The 22,990-nt window shown below is 32.7% G+C and overlaps 2 protein-coding genes, 1 long non-coding RNA gene and 1 pseudogene across 14 annotated transcripts; 3 read left to right on the top strand and 1 right to left on the bottom strand.

Annotated features, from left to right (window-relative positions):
• Nucleotides 1-2,046: 2,046 nt before the first annotated feature.
• Nucleotides 2,047-8,915, bottom strand: LOC110812853 (uncharacterized). Of its 11 annotated transcripts, none has more exons than XR_002539386.2 (8): nt 8,809-8,915; nt 7,137-7,438; nt 6,665-6,731; nt 6,421-6,569; nt 5,937-6,007; nt 4,894-5,265; nt 4,291-4,775; nt 2,047-3,136 (listed from the first exon to the last, which is right to left on the bottom strand). It is a non-coding gene; the product is annotated as an uncharacterized LOC110812853 (long non-coding RNA). The 11 variants fall into 11 exon arrangements; XR_002539384.2 differs by having other exon boundaries at nt 7,228-7,438; XR_002539379.2 differs by having other exon boundaries at nt 6,421-6,731.
• On the top strand, nt 2,393-3,308 carry LOC110812852 (putative glutathione S-transferase). The gene is made up of 2 exons (XM_022039727.2): nt 2,393-2,704; nt 2,785-3,308. The coding sequence occupies exons 1-2, from the start codon at nt 2,393-2,395 to the stop codon at nt 3,148-3,150; spliced, it is 678 nt and encodes a 225-aa protein (XP_021895419.1). The 3' UTR covers nt 3,151-3,308.
• Nucleotides 4,488-5,431, top strand: LOC148239657 (glutathione transferase GST 23-like; annotated as a pseudogene). Its single transcript, XR_015816673.1, has 2 exons — nt 4,488-4,800; nt 4,914-5,431. The product of XR_015816673.1 is annotated as a glutathione transferase GST 23-like (transcript).
• Nucleotides 8,916-11,777: 2,862 nt separating the features above from the next.
• LOC110812868 (glutathione transferase GST 23-like) lies at nt 11,778-12,778 on the top strand. The gene is made up of 2 exons (XM_022039745.2): nt 11,778-12,146; nt 12,227-12,778. The coding sequence occupies exons 1-2, from the start codon at nt 11,835-11,837 to the stop codon at nt 12,590-12,592; spliced, it is 678 nt and encodes a 225-aa protein (XP_021895437.1). The 5' UTR covers nt 11,778-11,834; the 3' UTR covers nt 12,593-12,778.
• Nucleotides 12,779-22,990: the final 10,212 nt, after the last annotated feature.

Below are 22,990 nucleotides of genomic sequence, written 5' to 3'. Positions count from 1 at the left end.
TTCTAGTTAAGATTAAAAAAAATATATAAATCTTTGTAATTATAAACTATAGACTTTAAATTGTTGCTATATAATTATTATTATTATTATATAACTAATATATTTATTTTGTTAGTTTCATATTACATGACCTATTGAACATAGTGGCTAATATTATTGACCACATCAATTATATATGATGTGTATTCTAATCTTTTTTTTTTTTTTTTTATTGATGTTGTGATTTTAAATAGTGGGCTATAATTTTTCTATATGTTTTTTTAAATTTTTGTTTTATGTGTACTTTTTAAATTGATATTATTATAAGTACGTAAATAATATAATTTTTTTGTAATTAGTTAAAGAAATAATTGACCCAACAGCATTTTTGTATATAAAAATATATTCGAAGTTTCTATTGGGGTGGGTGGAGGCATAAGATATACATATATATATATATATATATATATAGATATAGGTAATTATATTGATTTGTGCAACATAATTGATAAGTAGTCACATACAAGTATAACTTCAAAAATGGCTGCCCACGTCCTTCGATGGTGTCTGCTCTTTGGGGTTTTAGCTATTTCTGCTCAAGGAAGAATTTTAGCAGGTAACTAGAGATTTGATAGTAATTATACAGACTATATATATATATATATATATATATGCATATATGTATAACTTGTTTTTTACTTTTTTTCTTCTAAAAAAGTCGGAAATAGTTCAATTTTCTCTATAAAGAAGCCACTTATACTATAAATAAATATGTATGTATGTATACTTAGTCTTGATATGTTATACAGCATTTTTGAGGAGTGCTCAGTTAGCACATGAACAGTATCAAAACAATGTTGTAAAACTCAACTTAATAGAATTTCTTTCAAAATCATTGTTGTTGATAAATATATGTTCATTTATAACGTGAATTAGCAGGAAATCTGTATGATATTACTGATGAAACAAGAAACTCGTTACCATTTCCGATCATGCCAATCGAAACTCGGAGTGCTCGTCACTACGACGACTTAATGGATTATGAGAGGCGTCTGCCGTCACCACCTCCGCCTCCGTATAGATCACCACCCATCATTCAGATATCCAACTCACCACCACCATTACAACCAACTCCTTGCAGGGAAGAACCCTACCTCATCTCTATAATTACTTCTTTGAACAATATTCTACCGGCATCACTTACTATTTGCAGCTCAGAAGCCAGTAGCAGAAAATAAAGCATGATTCCCAGTATTTATGAAAAGAGATATATATATATATATGGATGTATTTTTGATATGGACCGTTATTATTTAAGTTTTGTGAGTTATTAATTAAGCATGCTAATTAGTGTTTTTGTTTTGTACTTTTTTTTTTAGTATACAAAAGATCAAGTGAAATATTTATCAGATTATTTAAATCTACGATATTTTTTTTTTTTTTTATTTTTTAAAAAAATTTATTAATTTTTTTAATTTTTTTTAAAGAATCAAAACGAATGGTTTTTAATAAAATTTTTTGTCGGCTCTCTCTATAAAATATTCTTTTGAATGAGAATTTTTAAATACATCGTAAGTTAAATCCGTGTTAACAAATAACTAACCCTCAATGAATAAAAAAGTTATAATAATATAATAAATGAACCAATATTAAATACTGATAATAATATCGGCAAAAAAATATTCACCGTGTGTTTTCATGTATTCTGAACTTTATATTGATTGTGTAAAAGATGAGATCAATAAATGAAAATTCACTAAAATTTAATCTTTGTGAGATCGTCAATATTGTAACAAAAATATTTTTACAGTATACCAAATCAATATAACTATCCTTCTTACAACATATAGAAATGCAATATCACGCTTAATAAATAACTAAATAAATTCTGTTCATATCTTTAATTTACAGTAATAATTAATTTAAAATTATAGTATTATTTTATTTAACCTTTTTACCACTATATATATATATTTAGTATAAATCTTTTGATGGAATTGTAAGTTGACCTCTTACTCTCGTATCATCAAACATAGATTTCATACTTATTTACTTCTGCACAAGGGATTTATTCTCACTAATTAGTTTATTTTGTAATAATCTCATTGTAACCTTAAAGTCTTACATACAATTATATTCGTATCATACATTACGCAAACATTACCTACGCACTGACGTTACAATTCTAATTATCTCTCATTTTGGAATGAGAGTTTTGACTGGTAGACAATGATAGATCCAAGAAGCTGCCCCCCCATGTGAGTGATGCATCAAAGTCAATTGAGCTCCCCCTGGCACTCTGGAATCGAAACCTCGAGATTTGGCTTCTATTATTTATACACACACACACACACACACATATATATATATAGCAATTCTGGGAAGGAGATATACATATGCAAGGCAGTGAAGTATGGGGGAAGAAGTGAAGCTCTTGAGGACATGGTCAAGCCCATTTAGTTTAAGAGTGTTGTGGGCATTGAAACTCAAACGCATAGAGTTTGAAACAATAGAAGAAGATCTCTCCAGCAAAAGTCCTCTTCTTCTTCAATCAAATCCTGTTTACAAGAAGATCCCTGTCCTCATTCACAACGGCAAATCACTGTGTGAGTCACATGTCATCCTTGAGTATATTGACGAGACATGGAAGCAGTATCCTTTGCTGCCACAAGATCCTCATGACAGAGCCAAGGCACGCTTCTGGGCAAAATTTGGAGATGATAAGGTACACAAACAATCCTTTACTTCGATCAAATATATATGTATATACCTTGTATGTATTTACCTGTCCGTTGATTCCATCAGGTGCTGCCGACAATACAGTCTTCATTTAAAACCCAAGGACAAGAGCAAGAGGAAGCTCTGGCTGCAGCCGCTGAAAACTTGAACTTCTTAGAAGAAGAGCTGCTAGGAAAGAAATTTTTTGGTGGAGACAAGATTGGGTTCGTTGATCTTGCATTGGGTTGGCTTGCTAACTTCCTTGGTGTTGTGAAAGAGGTAACCGGCATCAACATTGTCGATGAGCAGAGATTTCCTCGGTTATCAGGTTGGTTGCAAGACTTCTCAAGTGCTCCAGTTATTAAAGAAAGCTTCCCACCTCATGATAAATTAGTCACCAAGTTCCGCATCCTCCAGGAGAAATTCATCTCGACTGCAGCTGCATCCAAATGATTCACACTCTCAACTGTTTCAATGCAAATGCTTGTATTACTATATGCAATCTGAAAATAAGCAAGCACAAAGAGTGAACAGAAGGATATGTTTTCAAAACTAATCTGATATTGTACTTTTTTAGAGAAATAAAAGAACAATCTTCAGCCTTCTCGACCGATTACATCCATTAAGTTAAGTTAGTGATGCACATTCATTTATTTTTTTATTTGAACCCCGAGTTTCATTTTTGTTTTATATAAATAAATGAAAGTAGATGGAACATTAAACAGACACCTAATACAGTAAAATTGTGGAGACGAGTGAGATTTGTGTACTGAGAAATCTCCATACAACAACTATATTTTTGAATAATGTACATAGAAAGGAAATTGTTTTTTCTTTCTTTTCTTTCTTTCTTTCAGAGATAAGCAGCACATGAAAAGGAAATATCCACAATAGGACAGCCTTTGCTTCTCTTTGTTAGTTTCAGTTCAAAACAACAATTCTTCTGACTCACATCCAATAAGCCTCTAAAATGATGATCTTACAGCATGCCTTTTAAAAATATACATGCATGTCCTTGTCAATTAAATAATAGCCTCTAATTGCTGCAAAATTTTGCAAGAACAAGAATTGAAAAGAAGGATGAGAATGAAGTGATGCATGAAAATGCATATATATATATATATATATATAATCACTGTAACAAGAGTTTGTTCTATCCATTCCAAAAAATATATATATAATTTTTCTTTTTTTTTTTTTTACTACGTAAAGTTTAAATCCACTAATAAAAAGAAAACTTAGTCATTATATAATGTATGTTTTGCCAGAATTGTAATCATTCACTAGAATAAAGTCAAATTTGATCACTTTATTTTATCAACACACTGATAAAATAAATTCTGAACACATGAATTAACACAATCAATTCATAATAAATTCATAAAATGATAAATTCTATATTTTTAGTAAAATTCAAACTGATTATCTTCAAGTAAAATGTTAGTATCTAAACTACTGCACTGATGATGTATTTGTACTAATTAGTTTATTTTGTACTAATCTCATTGTAACCTTAAAGTCAAACATAAAATAATATTCATATCATACATTACATAAACATTACTTAAGCACTGACGTTACAATTATAATTACCTCTTACTTTTGGCATGGGACTTTTGACTGGCAGACAATGATAGATCCAAGAAGCCATTCATGCGAGTGATGCATCAAAGTCAATTGAACTCTCCCAGGCACTCTCGAATCTTTCCCTTGAGATTTGGCTTCTACTATTTATACACACACACATGTAGCAATTCTGGGAAGGAGATACATATGCAAGGCAGTGAAGTATGGGGGAAGAAGTGAAGCTGTTGCAGGCATGGTCAAGCCCATTTAGTTTAAGAGTGGTGTGGGCATTGAAACTCAAAAGCATAGAGTATGAAACAATAGAAGAAGATCTCTCCAACAAAAGTCCTCTTCTTCTCCAACTCAATCCTGTTTACAAGAAGATCCCTGTCCTCATTCGCAATGGCAAACCCACTGTTTGAGTCACTTGTCATTATTGAGTACATAGACGAAATATGGAAACAGTATCCTTTGCTGCCTCAAGATCCTCATGACAGCGCCAAGGCACGCTTCTGGGCAAAATTCGGAGACAATAAAGTATACAAACAATGCTTTAGTTTGATCAGTTCTGTTAAAGCTGGTGGAACTAATATATATATGTATATATGTATGAACCTTGTATGTATTTACCTGTTCGTTGATTCCATCAGGTGCTGGCAACAATACGGTCTTCATTTACAAGCCAAGGACAAGAGCAAGAGGAAGCTCTGGCTGCAGCTGCTGAAAATTTGAAATTCTTAGAAGAAGAGCTGCAAGGAAAGAAATTTTTTGGTGGAGACAAGATCGGGTTCGTGGATCTTGCATCGGGTTGGCTTGCTCACTTGCTTGGAGTTATTGAAGGGGTAACCAGCATCAAAATTGTCGATGAGCAGAGATTTCCTCGGTTATCAGGTTGGTTGCAAGACTTTTCAGGTGCTCCAGTTATTAAAGAAACCTAACCACCTCATGATAAATTAGTCACCAAGTTCTGCATCCACAAGGAGAAATTCATCTCGGCTGCAGCTGCATCCAAATGACTCACACTCTTAACTGTTTCAATGCAAATGCTTGTATTACCATATCCATTCTGAAAATAAGCAAGCATAAAGAGTGAAACAGAAGGATCTGTGTTCTAAACTAATCTGATATTTGTAATATTTTAGAGAAATAAAATAACAATCTTTAGTCTTCTTGGCCAATTACATCCACTAAGTTAACTCAGTGATGCTTATTCATTTGTTTTCTTATTTGAACCCTGAGTTTCATTTTTGTTTTATTAATAAATGAAAGTAAATAGAACATTAAACAGACACCTAATACAGTAAAATTGTGGAGACAAGTTAGATTTGCATGGGATTATACATGCCACTGAGAAAAATCCACACAACAACTACTTTTTAAATAATGTACACAGAAAGGAAATTGTTTTCTCTTTTTTTTTTTTTTTGTCTTTCTTGCTTTCGGCGATAAGCTGTGCATGAAAAGGAATTATTCACAATAGAACAGCCTTGCTTCTCTTTGTTGGTTTCAATTCAAAACAATAGTTCTTCTGATTCACATCCAAGAAGCAGCTTAGGGCCAGTAACACATACACAAACATAATAGGAAAATTATAAGCAATAGTTACGACATAAATAAAGAAAAAATATAAGCAGGCATAGGAATATGGTATTTAACTAGGAGATCAGATGTACCAGTTAAAATCAAATTTATCTCCAGCTTTCTTTCCCCAAGTTAAGGTCTCCAAACTGCTGTCAAAAGCCAGCTTCAATCAACAAGAAATAAAAAAATGTCAACAAATTTATAATAAATTCATTCTGAATGAGAATCAAGGGATTTGGAACATTAAAAAAATTACACAGCTGCAAGCTTTTTTAAGATATCTTTTTTTTTTAAAATAAGATATCTATTATTAGATTTGCTAGTAAAAGAGAAATAAAGTGAACAGGGAACATTTGTGTCAACCTCATTATCTTCTAGGTTGCTAATACAAAGTTTTAACCCTTCTTCAAATTTACGACTTTTACTATAGCCCCTGATCAATGAATTCCTAGACACGGAATCCTTCTGTTCCATTCCCACAAATACTGCATGTGCTGCTAATAGGTCATCACACTTTCCATACATATCAATAAGAATATTGCCTGCTGTAATGTCACATCCATACCCAATTCTCACCGTTAAGTCATGAGCAAATTTGTCCTGCTTCAAGTCCCATACACGGCCACAAGTATGGATAACAGAATGTCAACTCTGAGAATGTGAACTTTGAATTTGAGAATCTTCTTGTTGTTTTCCATAAGCTCAAATACACAAGCATCTCCAACCTTAAACCCATTGTCAACCACAAAATGTTTCCAGTTTCTGTCAAAAATTTTAGGTTGTTTATGTTCTCCATGGTAAACAATTTCCCAACTCTTACTCTTGTATGTGAGAATAGTAGGATTGCTTCAGTTGGGAGAAAATGCTGCAGTTTGGGCTGGAGGAACCTGACATTGGCAAATGAAGATTTTAAGCATGATACTGGAATAAGCACTACACCAAACTATTGATGTTGTTTTCTACTATGTCTAGCACTCCCTACTCAGGCACAGTGTTGTAAAGAAGCAACAAGAACCACAACACACCAAAACCTATGAAGAAGCAACAAGAACCACAATACACCAAAACCTATACTAGAAAGGTTACAAGTGCAGCACCACTGAAAATGTAATGAGCCCATTGAACAGATTGTTATTGTAACTTGCAGCTAGTAACCGCTGAAATTAAACTATTAGAAAGACAGACTAATCTAGTAAAGTTCTCTGATGCACCAAATAAGAAACTTAGGATCAGCAGATCAGAGTACTAAAAGAGGAAGACACAGGAAATCAGTGATTTTAAGTAAATTTCACCTTTTCAGTTAATTCTTTTTCCTCTTTTCCATTTTCCCCAGTTTCAAAGATCTAAATGTGATTTCAACTCTGAAAATGACTATTTAAATACCAGCAGATAATATGGTCTGACGTGTGTCCTCCAAATAATAAAATGCAAGTATGGCTTCCTTGAAAGCGGCCAAAATTCATCGTTTGTCAACTTAAACCCTCCAGGTATTTGTAGCCTTGGGATTTCTAGTTCTCTACCTGGTGATCTCCAACTTCCTGATTCATTTGCAAAACTTCAAACTTGTTCTGTTGAATTTTGGAGTAAAATGACACTATACAATGACAAAGTATTAGATCACCCGTGCAAATTACAAAGAATGTGAGCTAGTGTCGTATATCTGAAATAGGAGTACCAGTTAGCAAAAAAATGCATATAACATAATTGTAGCAAAAATGCCAAACAACCAACAAAACATTATAAGAAACTCAAGACAACAGCAGCCAAAACAACTAACAAGAACCGGAATAAGATGATTTTCTGAAGGTGGAGTTGAAAATTCAAGCCAATTTGTTCAAGCCCATATACTACTTAAAGTACAAGATTTGGCTTTTTTTGTTAGTTAAGTCTGAAACTAATGCTTAAAGCAAGTAAAAGTTCGATCCAAGTAAAATTGTATTCTAAGGCGATGTTTAGAACAAATAAAATTTATCTTTGGGATTCATCTAAAGGAACAAAAATATGAAAAGAAAAAAATTCTGTGCCAAAATGATAAAAGCATAATAAAAAATTCTGAGTGAAATTAAAAAGAACGAATTCTAAGCGGTCATTTGAAATCCATTCTTTTGTTTGGCTTGGAACAAAAATATGTTTTATGAAGCCTGTTACGGATGCTGGCAGTGAAACCAGAATTTTGCATTCTGCAATCTGTGTTTTCTTTGCTAGTTTGGAGCAAAAATCTGTTCTCGCTGCAGCCTGCTGTGTAAGGTGACGTTAAACCAGGAATTTGCAGTCTGCATTTTGAGCTAAGCCTGTGCAGAATCTCCAGGTTTATCCAAGTGTAAAGTTTTGTTTTTTGACTGCAGTAGGATATAAAGGTGCAGTCTGCTTTACATTGTTATTTTTTTGAAATAAATACCAGCTTTACCTTCAAAAAGAAGACCTGAGATAGACTGTTTGAATTTCACTTGAAATTCTATAGGCTGCCAATTTTTACAATTTTGAATGAGAATTTTTTTCTTGACCTAAAATTAAGTATAAAATTTTAAATGAACAGAAATTGTTCATTTATTCCAGACATAGCCTAATAAGTCCAATATGAACTAGAAGATCCACAAACAAACCTGATTAGCAGCTTAAACGAATTAATTCGTTTAACTAGGAAAAAAAATAAAACACATGCAAACAGAGACTCCCTCTCTGAAGGCAGATTCACATTACCTCACGTCAGTATTCAGACTTTCTATAATCCTTGTCAAAATATTATGCAAAAGTAGGCAATTAATGACACATAAATAAGCAAAATTTCATATCTGAGCATTCAATTTAACTCATCCCTACCACAAGATTCAAACAATGCGACAACATCATACAAATTCAACGGAGTTTCAGTTCTAAACCGTACCACATAGCAGTTCCCTTCGATAGTCACTATTGGGCTTAAGCAAGATTCTGAAAGAAAAAATCAGGGAGATTGAGAATTACCTCACCCAAAAATGGCGTGTCAGTCCTGCTCTGCACTTTCCAGAGAGAAAGAAGGAGCTACTGCTGTAGATCAGCAGCGCGGCGGGTTTACCCGGTAACCTGACCCAACCTAGGCCTATAAACTTAATAAATTTTGAGTTTTATTTTTAAATTATATTTAGATTAAATTAATTAAATATTTAATATTGTAAATATTCATAATATTTATTATTGAGTATTATATTTAAATATTATTTTAAATTATATTTTACATTAATTAATATTTAAAATTTTTTATTTATATTTTAATTAATTATTTAAATATTTTAAAATTAAAAAATAATAAATATAACATGTATTCACTACAAATTGGAAAAAAAAAAAAAAAACAACATCAAAATTATCAAATAGAAGATAAATAAAATATAAAAATTATTTATCTAATTTCATAATTTAAGCATATAAAAAATATAATATTAAAATTAAAAATATATTTAATAATTAGTCAAAAAATAAAGTGAATCATTTCCCATTCTAGTCTTTTAAAACTGAAGTCAAAGTAAGAAGGTTTGACTTGTTAAACATAGAATTGACTTAAAATCAAACTTTTTTGTTTTTATTTACATTATATTCAATAAAATTAAAGTATATAAACTAAAATATACTTATAATAATAATTGTTATACTTTACTAAATCAAATAATAATATTTCATCAAATTCATTATATTCTGTTTTATTAAATATATATATATATAATTTAAATAATATAAACTTACTATGTTTATTTATATATTTTTTTATATTCAAACCATTTTGAAAATTTGGATGAGAAAGAGTTTCATACCTTGTCATCACAAATTTATATTTATATTTATATCATGTGCATATTCTTTAGATTAATATGTTGATAATATATTTCTGCGCACCTACGTTTGAACTTTCCTTTCTATTTTAATTGAGGGGTGGTGGGGGAGGAGACGCGGGGGAAGAATAAGTTATATATGTATATGTGTATATGTATATATATAGGTAAGTATATTGATTCGTGCAACGTAAATGATAAGAGGCTACATACAAGTATAACTTCAGCAATGGCTGCTCTCGTGGTTAGATGGTTTCTATTCTTTGCGCTTTTAATCATTTCTGCTCAAGGAAGAATTTTAGCAGGTAATTAGAGATTGTGATGGTAATACATAGACTACATACATACACACATGAAAAAAAAAAAAAAATATATATATATATATATATATACACACACACGTAAGTACGTACGCAAACTTAATCTTGATATTTTATACAGTACTTTCGAAGTTCTTCGTACTCCTCGTTGTAAATCTTACTTCATGTTAAATACTGAATTACAAGATTATTGATGAAACAAGAAACTATATACATTAGATATACGTAAATATATGTATACATATATATGTATTTATACTTGATCTTCATATATAGACTATACACATAGTATACGTAAATAATCTACACGTAGATAAACTTAATCCTGATAAATATTTATTCATTTATAACGTGAATTAGCAGGAAATCTAGGCGAGATTATCGATGAAACAAGAAACTCGCAGCCATCTCCGATCAAGCCAGCTGAAATTCGGAGTGATCGTCACCGCGACGACTCCGCAGATTATGAGAAGATTCTGCCGTCACCACCTCCACCTCCACGAAGATCGCCACCCATCATTCATATACCCAGCTCGCCACCACCATTCCAGCCAACTCCTTGCATGGAAGAACTCCAGTTCATTTCTATGATAACTACTTTAAACAGTATTCCACCAACATTACCCACTATTTGCAGTTCAGAAGCCAGCAGCAGAAAATAAAACATGATTCCCAATATTTGCGCAGATATATATACATATAAACGGATGTATTTTTTGATTTGGGCTGTTAGTATTTAAGTTTTCTGAGTTATTAATTAGGCATGCATGTGGGGTTAATTAGTATTTTTTTTTGCACTCTTTTGTTTTGAGTAGTATAAAAGGTTAATTCGGATATTTACTCCGTTGTTTAAATATAATTATTGTTGTCGTTGCATTATTTAAATTAAATAGTAAGCGAATCATCAAATGAATTGGTATCCTCATCTTGCATTCGGCTTTTGGGCCTCGATGAATAACGAGCTTTTTATTTCGTTTCATCGAGATCAGTTCTCGTATCTCTCATCACTCTACTAAACTTTGTAACCGAGACCCTTGGACTAATGAATTCGATCTCCTTTCTTCGTTGGCTTCCAAGTCCGACCCAAGCCTTTCTTCTTAGTTAATCCACTCTTAAACATAAACTTCAAATGTTTGCTCGACTCATAAAAACTCTCATATTAATAAATCATAATGTACTATATTCTTCTTCTAAGTTTTAGATTTGGTTTATTTGATTTATAAAAATTATTCATAATTTACACATACGATAAATAATTGAATAAACTTTATCTGTATTGCTAATTTAGTACAATAATTTTAACTTAAAATCTATTATATAAAAAAATGTGCCTAAAATTTCAATATTATTTTATTTAAATTTTTATCATATATATATATATAGATATTTACATTTTGATTCTTATTCTACATAATTATAATTCAATTCAAAACTCCAGTGTAAAATTTTTGTGGAATTGTAAATTGACCTCTTACTCCCATGTCATTAAAGGTAAGATTTTATGTTTATCTAAATCAATTTGTGTCCCCATTAAAATGATTAATTAGTAAATCATTGATTAACCTTAAAAGTCAAACAGAAAATTATATTCATATCATATATTACACACACATTACTTGAGCACTGACGTTACAATTCTCCTTATCTCTTATTTTGGCATGAGACTTTTGACTGGTAGACAATGATAGATCCAAGATGCCGCCCATATGAGCTCCACCTGGCACTCTCAATCTTCCCCATGTAGATTTCGCAGCTTTCATTATTTATATATATATATATATATATACACGCACATATACACATATATATATATATATGTATAGCAATTCTGGGAAGGAGATATACATATGCAAGGCAGTGAAGTATGGGGGAAGAAGTGAAGCTGTTGCAGAAATGGTCAAGCCCATTTAGTTTAAGAGTGGTGTGGGCATTGAAACTCAAAGGCATAGAGTATGAAACAATAGAAGAAGATCTCTCCAACAAAAGTCCTCTTCTTCTTCAATCAAATCCTGTTTACAAGAAGATCCCTGTCCTCATTCACAACGGCAAACCACTGTGTGAATCACTTGTCATCATCGAGTACATTGACGAGACATGGAAGCAGTATCCTTTGCTGCCACAAGATCCTCATGACAGAGCCAAGGCACGCTTCTGGGCAACATTTGGGGATGATAAGGTACACGAACAAGGCTTTACTTCGATCAAATATATGTGTATATACCTCGTATGTATTTACCTGTACATTGATTCCATCAGGTGCTGGCAAGAATGTGGTCTTCATTTACAAGCCAAGGTCCAGAGCAAGAGGAAGCTCTGGCTGCAGCCACTGAAAACTTGAAGTTCTTAGAAGAAGAGCTGCAAGGAAAGAAATTTTTCGGTGGAGACAAGATTGGGTTTGTGGATCTTGCATTGGGTTGGCTTACTAACATGCTCGGTGCTATGGAAGAGGTAAACGGAATCAAAATTGTTGATGAGCAGAGATTTCCTCGGTTATCAGGTTGGTTGCAAGACTTTTCAGGTGTTCCAATTATTAAAGAAAACTTCCCACCTCATGATAAATTAGTCACCAGGTTCCGCATCTTCCGGGAGAAATTCATCTCAGCTGCAGCTGCATCCAAATGATTCACACTCTCAATTGTTTCAGTGCAAATGCTTGTACTACTATATGCATTATGAAATAAACAAGCACAAAGAGGGAACTAATCTGATATTGTAATATTTTAGAGAAATAAGTGAACAATCTTTAGCCTTCTTGGCCAATTACATCCATTAAGTTAACTCAGTGATGCTTATTCATTTGTTTTCTTATTTGAACCCTTGAGTTTTATTTTTGTTCTATATAAATAAATGAAAGTAGATGGAACATTAAACAGACACCTAACACAGTAGAATTCCGGAGACAAGTGACATTTGCATATGAGTATATATGCCACTGAGAAAACTCCACCCAACAACTATTTCTTTGAATAATGTATAGAGGAAGGAAATTGTTTTCTCTTCTTTTTCTTTCTTGCTATCTGAGGATATGCAGCACATGGAAAGGAAATATTCACAATAGGACAGCCTTGCTTCTTTTTGTTGCTTTCAATTCAAAACAGTAATTCTTCTGACTCACATCCAAGAAGCAGCTTAAGAATATAAGCAATAGTTAAGACATAAATAAAGGAAAAATATAAGCAGGCATAGGAATATGGTACAACCAGGAGATCAGCTGTACCGGTTAAAATCAAATTATCCCCAGCTTTCTTTCCCCAAGTTAAGGTCTCCATACTGCGGTCAAAAGCCAGCTTCAATCGACAAGAAATAAAAAAAATGTCAACAAATTTATAATAAATTCATTCTGAATGAGAATCAAGAGATCTGGAACATAAAAAAGCAATTACACAGCTGCAATCTTTTTAAAGATATCTGTAATTAGATTTGCTAGTACAAGAGAATTAAAGTGAAGAGGGAACATTTGCATCAACTTTTTTATCTTCTAGGTTGCTAGTACAAAGTTACCACTTTTATTATAGCCCCTGGTCAAGCAATTCCAAGACACAGAATCCTTCTGTTCCATTCCCACAAATATTGCGTGTGCTACGAATAGGTCATCACACTTTGCATACATATCAATAAGAATATTGCCCGCTGTAATGTTGCATCCATACCCAATTCTCACCATTAAGTCATGAGCAAATTTGTCCAGCTCCAAGTCCCATAGATGGCCACAAGTATAGATAACAGAATGTCACCTCTGAGAATGTGGACTTTGAATTTGAGAATCTTCTTGTGTTTTCCATAAGCTCAAATACACAAGCATCTGCAACCTTAAGCTCATTGTCAACCACAAAATGTTTCCAGTTTCTGTCAAAATTTTTAAGATGTTTATGTTCTCTATGGCAAACCATTTCCCAGCTCTTACTCTTGCATGTGAGAATAGTAGGTATTGCTTCAGTTGGAAGAAAATGCTGCATTTTGGCTGGAGGAACCTGACATTGACAAATGAATATTTAAGCACGACACCAGAATAAGCACTACACCAAACTGTTGATTTTGTTTTCTACTATGTCTAGCACTCTCTACTCAGGCACAGTGTTGTGAAGAAGCAACAAGCACCGTAATGCACCAAAATCTATACTGGAAAGGCTACAAGTGCAGCACCACTGAAAATGCAATCAACCCATTGAACAGATTGTTATTGTACCTTGCAACTAGTAACCACTGAAATTAAACTATTAGAACGACAGAATAATCTAGTAAAGTTCTCTGATGCACCAAATAAGAAACTTAGGATCAGCAGATCAGAGCACTAAGAGAGAAAGACACAGGAAAACAGTGATTTTAACTAAATTTCACCTTTTCAGTTAATTCTTTTTCTTCTTTTCCATTTTCCCCAGTTTTGACGAGAAATTTATATGTGAAAATATAAATCACCATATTAATAGTAGGAAATCAACTAATAATTATATAAAAATATTCCATAATATATTTTGTGATATTTTAAAACTCATCTCAAAGTGAAATATAGATATTGATCATGCACAGCTTATTATAAAAATATTCAATTCAGTTCCATTCAAAACTTTTGTGAATATATCACTTAGTTGTTCCCATGTTTTCACATAACTGATAGAAATCAAGTTCTCCTGAATCTTCTCACGAATGAAGTAACAATCAACCTCAATGTGTTTAGTTTTTTCATGGTACATCGGATTTGAGGTAATATAAAGAGTGGGTTGATTATCACACTAGAATTTTATAGGTAATATGGGATTCAAACTCACTTCCACTAAGAGGTGTTGTATTCATAAAACTTCACATGTAAACTGAACTATAGCTCTGTATTCAGACTCTACACTGGACCGAGACACAACGGTGTGCTTCTTACTCCTGTATGATATCATGTTCTCATTAACAAAAACATAATAATTTGTAATGGATCTTCTATCAATTTTAAATCCAACCTAATCAGTATCTATAAAGCATTCAATGTGAATGTGCCCATGATTATTAAACAGTATACCAAGTCCTGGAGTATCTTTTAAGTAGCACAAAATATGTTCCAAACCCTCCTAATGTTTGACTGCAGATGCATATATAAATTAACTAACAACACTGACAGAATATGCTATATTTAGACGAGTTACTGTGAGATAATTCAGTTTCCCAACTAATTAACTGTACTTTTTCAGATCATCTAAGGGGTCACTATCATCTTTAGTAAAGTGTACATTTGGTACCATTGGAGTGTTACACGGTTTAACTCCCAATATTCCAATTTTTGTAAGTAGATCAAATACATACTTCATCTAAGATAAGAAAATCATTTTCTTGTCTCTTGTTACTTCTACTTGCAAGAAATATCTCAACTTATCTAAATTTTTGGTGTGAAACTTGGTATGTAAAAATGATTTAAGAGAGAATATTCATGCGCAGTCATCACCTGTAATAACAAGATCATCAACATAGACAATAAGAAGTATAAGACCAGCTGTTGACTGTTAGCTTATTTTTCTTCAACCCGAATCCCAGAACTACTTCACTAAATTTGCCAAACCACGCACGAGAATTCTGCTTTAGCTTTCTACATGACAAACTTTTTCATGCTCCTCCTAAGCAACAAATCCAAGTGATTGCTTCATATACACTTCTTCTAGAAGATTGCTATGAAAGAATGCATTCTTGATATCTAACTGGTGTAAAGGCCAATTGTGAGATGCTACGATGGAGATAAGTAAACGGACAAATATAAATTTTGCCACTGGAGAGAAAGTATCAGAATAATCAAACTTATAAGTCTGAGGATAAATTTTTACTACAAGTCGAGTTTTAAGTCTTACTACTGAACCATTTAGGTTTACTTTGACTGAAAAAGACCCATTTACACCCTACAACCCTTTTTCTTTTGGGTAAATCCACCAAATCCCAAGTAAGGTTTTAATCGAGAATATTTATTTTCTCAAGCATTGAATTATACCAATTAGAATGATTCACAGCTTCTTTAACTGTCTTGGATATGGAAATTGAATTTATAGAAACAATGAAAGAAGTAGACGAGGGAGACAGATGATCATACGAAACATAACTAGCAATGGGATAAATTGACTAAGGAATGGTGCACGGACGTTTACCTTTACGAAGACCAATGGGGAGATCAAGGGCACACTAACACTATCATCAACTTGCTCAACATAGATTGAATGCACATCATCTAGAGAAATACTATTATCTGTTTACTCAGCAGAGGCACCTAATGTGAAATTATAAATGAGCCATTTATCGTCCGTCCCCTGACTTATAGATTTGGATAATGAGAAGAAGAATGATATATTTTATGAAAAAATCACATCAGTTGATACTAAATATTTATTGAGATCAGGAAAGTAACATTGGTATCATTTCTGAATGCGAGAATATCCCAAAAATACACATTTTAGGACATTTGATTCTAATTTTGTCACACTAGATCGCACATCTCGCACATAATAGATGTTATTAAATATCTTAAATTGCATCGAAAACAAAAACTGGTTTAGAAAAAGTATACTGTAAAGAGCATCTCCATCAAGTATTATAGATGACAGGCGATTAATTAAGAAACATGTTGTGGAAACAGCATCAGCTCAGAATTGTTTAGAGACTTGCATTTGGAAAAGTGAGCTCGAACTGTCTCAAATAAATGTTTGTTCTTTCTTTCAGCGACTCCATTTTAAGATGGTGTATCAACACACGATGATTGGTGAAGGATCATGTGTTGAGTCATATAGTTCTAAAATGAATCTGACACATATTTCTTAGCATTATCACTTCTTAAAACATGCACATAAATATTCAATTATGTTTTGATCTCAGCACAAAAAGCATAAAAGTGAGAAAATATTTCAAAATGATTCTTCATAAAATATATTTAAATAATTTAAGAAAAATCATCCACAAAGATAACAAAATACTTAAAACCTATTTTAAATGTAACAGGACAGGGGTCCCAAACATCATAATGAACTAACTCAAAAGAAGACTCAACTCGTCTATTGACTCTTGGACCTGACGGACTGCGATAATATTTTACAAACTGACATGACTCGCAATCTAACGAAGGTGTATAATGGAATTGAGAATATAACTTTTTCAACACAAGTAGAGAGAGATGTCCTAATTGACAATGTATTTCAAATGGAGATGTAACATTAGAGCAAACAATCGACCGAGACACCTAGGTATCAAGAATGTTGAGACCATTTGATATAGTTTCTTTACCAATAATCTGCTTCGTCGTAAGATCTTGAAGAACACAGTGATTAGAAAACAATGTAATACAACAATTTAAATCTTTAGTCAACTTACTCACAGAAATCATATTGAAGGCAAGTTTAAGTAGACTTAATATAGATGACAAGGTAATAGATGAAGTTAATTTTATAGTCCCGAACTCCACAATATTATAAGTCGATCCATCAGCAATATATTAGAATTACTTGTCATGTGATCTGTAGCACTAGAACTAATCATCTATTTGTTCGAAGAGATACCCAGAAAATACTGCAAATAAGTCAGAAATTTTGAGAAAATAGAATACCTTCTCACACATGGAAACTGAAGAAAACCACACTACCACCACAGGAGCTCATGCACCGCCGCACGCGCCGCCACACGTGCTACTGCCGAAAAACACCAAAATTCCTCCTTTCAGTTGAAAATCACCACAGAACCCTAATGCACACCCTGATCCGGAATGACGCTCGTTGAAACGCCCTAAATCACACGGAAAAATGGAGAATCGCTTGCTATCGGGCGATCTCCTCCGCCGCAGTTTTTCCTTCTTTGGCCTTCTGGTTTCATGCATAGAGTCAGCTAACCGAGCTCCTCTGTGCCTTCTTTCCTCGAACAGGAACCTAAGACGTTTGGAGATGCTCTCCTTTGGCAATCCTGCCACACGCACCCTCAAATCGCCACGCGAACTACTTCCTCGACTTCTCCCACATACACCGCTGTGCTGGCCACACTTTGAACTGACCGAAGATCGGTAGTTATCTTCCTCCAGCGTCGGGAATAGGTTGTTCAACCCTTATTTTAATATGATGTAAGTTGACTCCTAAAATCCTAACCCTAACCCTTATTTTGATACCATATAAGATTTAAGGAAAGGATTTCTAAATATTTACATACTTTCATTATATAGAGTTAGGGAGGGTTATATATACATAGAAGAGAAATTTATATATGGAAACATAAATCACTCTATTAATATTAGAAAATTAACTAATAATTACATAAGAATATTTCGTAATATATTTTGTAATATTCTAATAAGAACCATTTAATTACTAGCAGATAATGTAGTCCGGTAATATCCATAATTAATTTTAAAAAATTAAAATTAATATATGAAATATAATTTTTAACTTTATGAATTTTTACCTAATATAAAAATTAGCAAAAAAAATAGGTGAATGATGAAATTGAAAATAATTTTAAAAAAAATGGGTGAAAATTTGGGTTCTGAGAGTGTTTTCGAAAAAAAAATCGAAAACTGGGGGTTAAAACGTAATTTAAGAAAAATGTACCACGTAGGACTGCTAAGTCAGCAGTTCCAACGAACCAGAGTGCCCAAATGGCAAAGCACGCTGACGCGGTACCACGCGGTAGACCTCGCTTGCAATGTGCATGCCTGCGATCGGACGGTCTAGATTTGTTCCTGCGCGTGTGGACGGTCCGGATCCATTCCCTCCTCAGCCACGATCGGACGATCGCAATTAAACATGATAAACGGTCTAAATTCGTTTTTTCTTTAAATGCAATCGTACGGTTTAGATCAAATCGCAATGAACAGTTCAGATTCATTTTTTCTTTCAACATGATCAGACGGTCGAGATTAAATGCAATGGACAACCTAGATTAAAGGGAGACAGATATAAATACCTCACTTCACAGTGAACCCTAACTCTAGCCGCCAGCCCCTGAGCGGAGAAGAAGAACCAGTCGTTGGATAAGGGAGATGACCACCACCCACCGCCGTACCAGAGCCACCTTTGACCGTCAAAAAAAGTAAAAATTCTCATTCGCTCGAAATTTAATTTTGAACACTTCAATGGCAAAATCAGAGCAAAAGAACTGGCGTATGAGCCGGAAACCGCAGGTAAAGCCTGACGATGCCGTCGCGAAAAAAATAAAAAACTGCCTCCGATGAGCCCTTTTTCGATTTCCGTTTCGTGCGATTTTTTTACCATTATAATCACCATTCTATTTTTTACAGGTTGACTAAAGAAAAACATCCAACCGCGATGGTGAACTGGCGGAGCCACCGCACCGAAAAATTATACCGCTGGTGAGTTTTTACTTTTCAACTTTTTTCGGCTAACGGAGACCTTTTAACATGTTTTCTCGCATGGCTGAGTATAAAATCGGTGAAAATTTACAAAAACTGGCCGAAAACAACCAGTCCAAGGAAAACTACAGCCGCAAATGGTGGTGTCATCGCCGGAGCACGGCAGCGCCGCCATGCCGAAATTTCAAAATTTGCTGGAAAATATTTTTAATATCGATTTTAAATTTTTTGGGGTATGTTTAGGTACTTGAAGTATATTTTAACTTCCGAAGAAAAATTTAAAAAATCCGAGGACCGCCAGTAGGCGCAGTTGAAAACTTAGCATTTCGGACATCGATTCGGGTAAGAATCCCTCACCTTATTTTCTATTATGGAATTGAAGTTTAATTATAAAGAATACGGTATTTTGCATAATTTAAAAAATATCGATAATTAATTACAAATTACTAATGGAGTCGGAACTGATTATTTATTACTGTTTGTCATGTTTTAACTGATTGTTTGATTTTACAGTTTCGAATGCATAATAATATACTGGAATTGGTAAGATGATTAGGTTGTATTTTTTTTATGCATATATTGCTTATTTTACATTATTTACAGTTAAATTGTGAAATTAAAAATTAAATGTAAACGAAAAATTACTTTATTAAGTAAATGGATAAATGGTAAGCTTACTGGATATCCTGAGAGATGGTGGACGGATCGGATACATAGGAAAACCTACCGTGAACGTAGGATCATACCGAACGGGGTATCAAGAATTAGTATTTTGGCAGTCATACCGGACGGGGTATGGGGACCACCCGTTTTACCCTCATACCGGACGAGATATTAAAGGATGATATTTTTCAGGCTCATACCGGACGGAGTATGGAGACGGCTCATTTCACCCTCATACCGGACGGGGTATCGAGGGATGGTATCTTTGACGCTCATACCAGACGAGGTATGAGGACGGCCAGTCAGTTGATAATGTTGAATAAGAGTTCACATGTAGTGGGGACATTCCTATGTACCCCCATGGATACCAGTAGGCAGATAAAAAGGAAAAGTTATTGTTCTGACTAATTGAAAATGAGATCATTATGTTGTTTGTATTATTGCCTCTATAGGATGGTTTTAAAAATCTCACTACGGTAAATGTGCAATAAATAATTTTATTTATGATAAATAAATTTACTTAAATTAAGAGTTTCATTAGTTATTTTTATGATTTTTACTAACCTTTATTTCTATATCAGTGAGTAGTGTGACATTCTTATTAGGATAGTGTAACTCACTCTTTTATTAACCATTTTAGATCAAGATAACTAAAATCTAGATCCCGATCCATAAGAGGGTTGCGAATAGGATGCACAGTTGTTTGATTTTCATTTATTTTTTTGATTTTTCGTTTATTTTTTTAGAATGGTCATTTCAGTATGCCAATTGGGTATTTTAAGTTATTGTGTAATGAATGTAAACCCTAATTTTATTATTTCGCTTCCGTATTCAATGTATAATTTATTTTCTTTTATGTCTCAGGTCGTTACAGGTCTGACATGTGTACTACAAATAATAAAATACAAGTAGGGCTTCGCTGAAAGCTGCCAAAATTCATCGTTTGTCAACTTAAATCCTCCAAGCATTTGTCGCCTTAGGATTTCTAATTCTCTACCAAGTGATCTCCAACTTCCTGATTCATTTGCAAAAGTTCAAACTTGTTCTGTTGAATTTTGGGAGTAAATTGACACTATACAATGAGAAAGCATTAGATCATCCGTGTAAATTATAAAGAGTGTGAGCTAGTACTGCATATCTGAAATAGAAGTACTAGTTAGCAAGAAAATGCATAGAACATAATTGTAGCAAAAATGACAAACAACCCACAAAACATTATAAGAAACTCAAGACAACAGAAACCAAAACAATTAACAAGAATCAGACTAAGATGATTTTCTGAAGGTGGAGTTCACTATTAAAGCCAAGTTATTCCAGCCCATATCGTACTTAAAGTACAAGATTTGGCCTTTTCTTTTGTTAAGTCTGAAACTAATGCTTAAAGCAAGTAAAAGTTCGCCGCCCCAAGGAAAATTGTATTCTAAGGCGATGTAAAATTTGTCTTTGGGATTCATCTAAAAAACCAAAAATATTTTTGATGGGTAATTAATGTACAAGGTGTTGTGTTTGGTTGATTTTTTTATGAGTAATTAATGTACGGTAAGGTTTGCTAATTGTACAGAATGATAATTATCAAATTAAACTATATTTTGAAAGATTGTGTACTAATGTATGGTAATGATAGTTCTTTTATTTGGATTGATAGAATAGTATGGTTGTATATTCAGTCAAATTATTAATTTATTTATATTTTATTGTATGGAATATTAAATAAAAATATATAAGAAAAAAAAACTCATTTAACTTGTAATTAAGTCATTTAACTAGTAAAATTATTTAAACTGTAATTTTTAATGAATTTTTTTCTTAAAAAATTATAAATTAAAATTGATATGAGGAATAAAAATTTAATTTTTTATTTATGATTATAAACTGAAAAAAAATTATCTATTGCATAATATTTAGTATTATAATTTTTACGACATAAATAAATTAAATAAATAAATTTTATTAAGAATAATTTTTAGATTTTGGTAATTTGGGTAAGGATAATTTGGAATTAATAAATAATTGTAAGGGTAAAACGGAAAGAAATATTTTTAATAGTTAAAAACCACTAGATCGGTGGTTTGAAAAATTTGGACAACATATGAAAATAAGTTACAATTATAAACCATTCAACTAAGCATACCATTATTTTAGAAGTGATCCAGATAAGACAAAGTAGTAAATTACCATATCACACATTAATGATCTATCAACCAAACACACTCTAAGGTGATGTAAAATTTATTTTTGAGATTTATCTGAAAAACCAAAAATATGAAGAAAAAAAAAATCTGTGCCAAAAATGATAAAAACATAATAAAAAATTCTAAGTGAAATGAAAAGTGCGGATTCTAAATTTTAAGTGATTATCTGAAATGCTTTCTTTTGTTTGGTTTGAACAAAAATATGTTTTATGCAGCCTGTTCCGGATGCTGGCAGTGAAACCAGAATTTTGCGTCCTGCAATCTGTGTTTTCTTTGCTAGTTTGGAGCAAAAATCCATTTTCGCTGCAGCCTGCTGTGCATGGTGATGTAAAACTAGGAATTTGCAGTCTGCATATTGTGTTAAGCTTGTGTAGAATCTGCAGGTTTGTCTAAGTGTAAAGTTTTGTTTTTTTTTTTACACTGCAGTTTAGGATACAAAGGTGCATTCTGCTCTACATTGTTATGTACAATAATTTCAAATAAATATCAGCTTTACCTTTAAAAAGAAAACTTGGATATACAATGTTTGAATTTCACTTGAAATTCTAATTTTTATAATTTTTGGATAAGAATTTTTTTCTAAATAAACAGAAATTGTTCATTTATTCCAAACATAGCCTAGTAAGTTCAATGCGAACTTGAAAATCCACAAACAAACTTGATCAGCCAACTTAAAAAGAATTAATTCGTTTAAATATGAAAAGGAAAATACAGACATACTTTCTGTGAGAGCAGATTCAAAGTACCTCATGTCAGTATTCAGATTTTCTACAATCCTGGTCAAAATATCATGCAAAATTAGGGCAATTAATGACTTGTAGATTGCATATTTCAGCATTTAATTTAACTCATTCTTAC

Source organism: Carica papaya, unplaced genomic scaffold (genome assembly GCF_054855325.1).
Source record: "Carica papaya isolate Zhongbai unplaced genomic scaffold, ASM5485532v1 h2tg000040l, whole genome shotgun sequence".
In the NCBI taxonomy this organism is placed as follows: domain Eukaryota; kingdom Viridiplantae; phylum Streptophyta; class Magnoliopsida; order Brassicales; family Caricaceae; genus Carica; species Carica papaya.
This window is presented reverse-complemented; position numbering and strand designations above follow the sequence as displayed.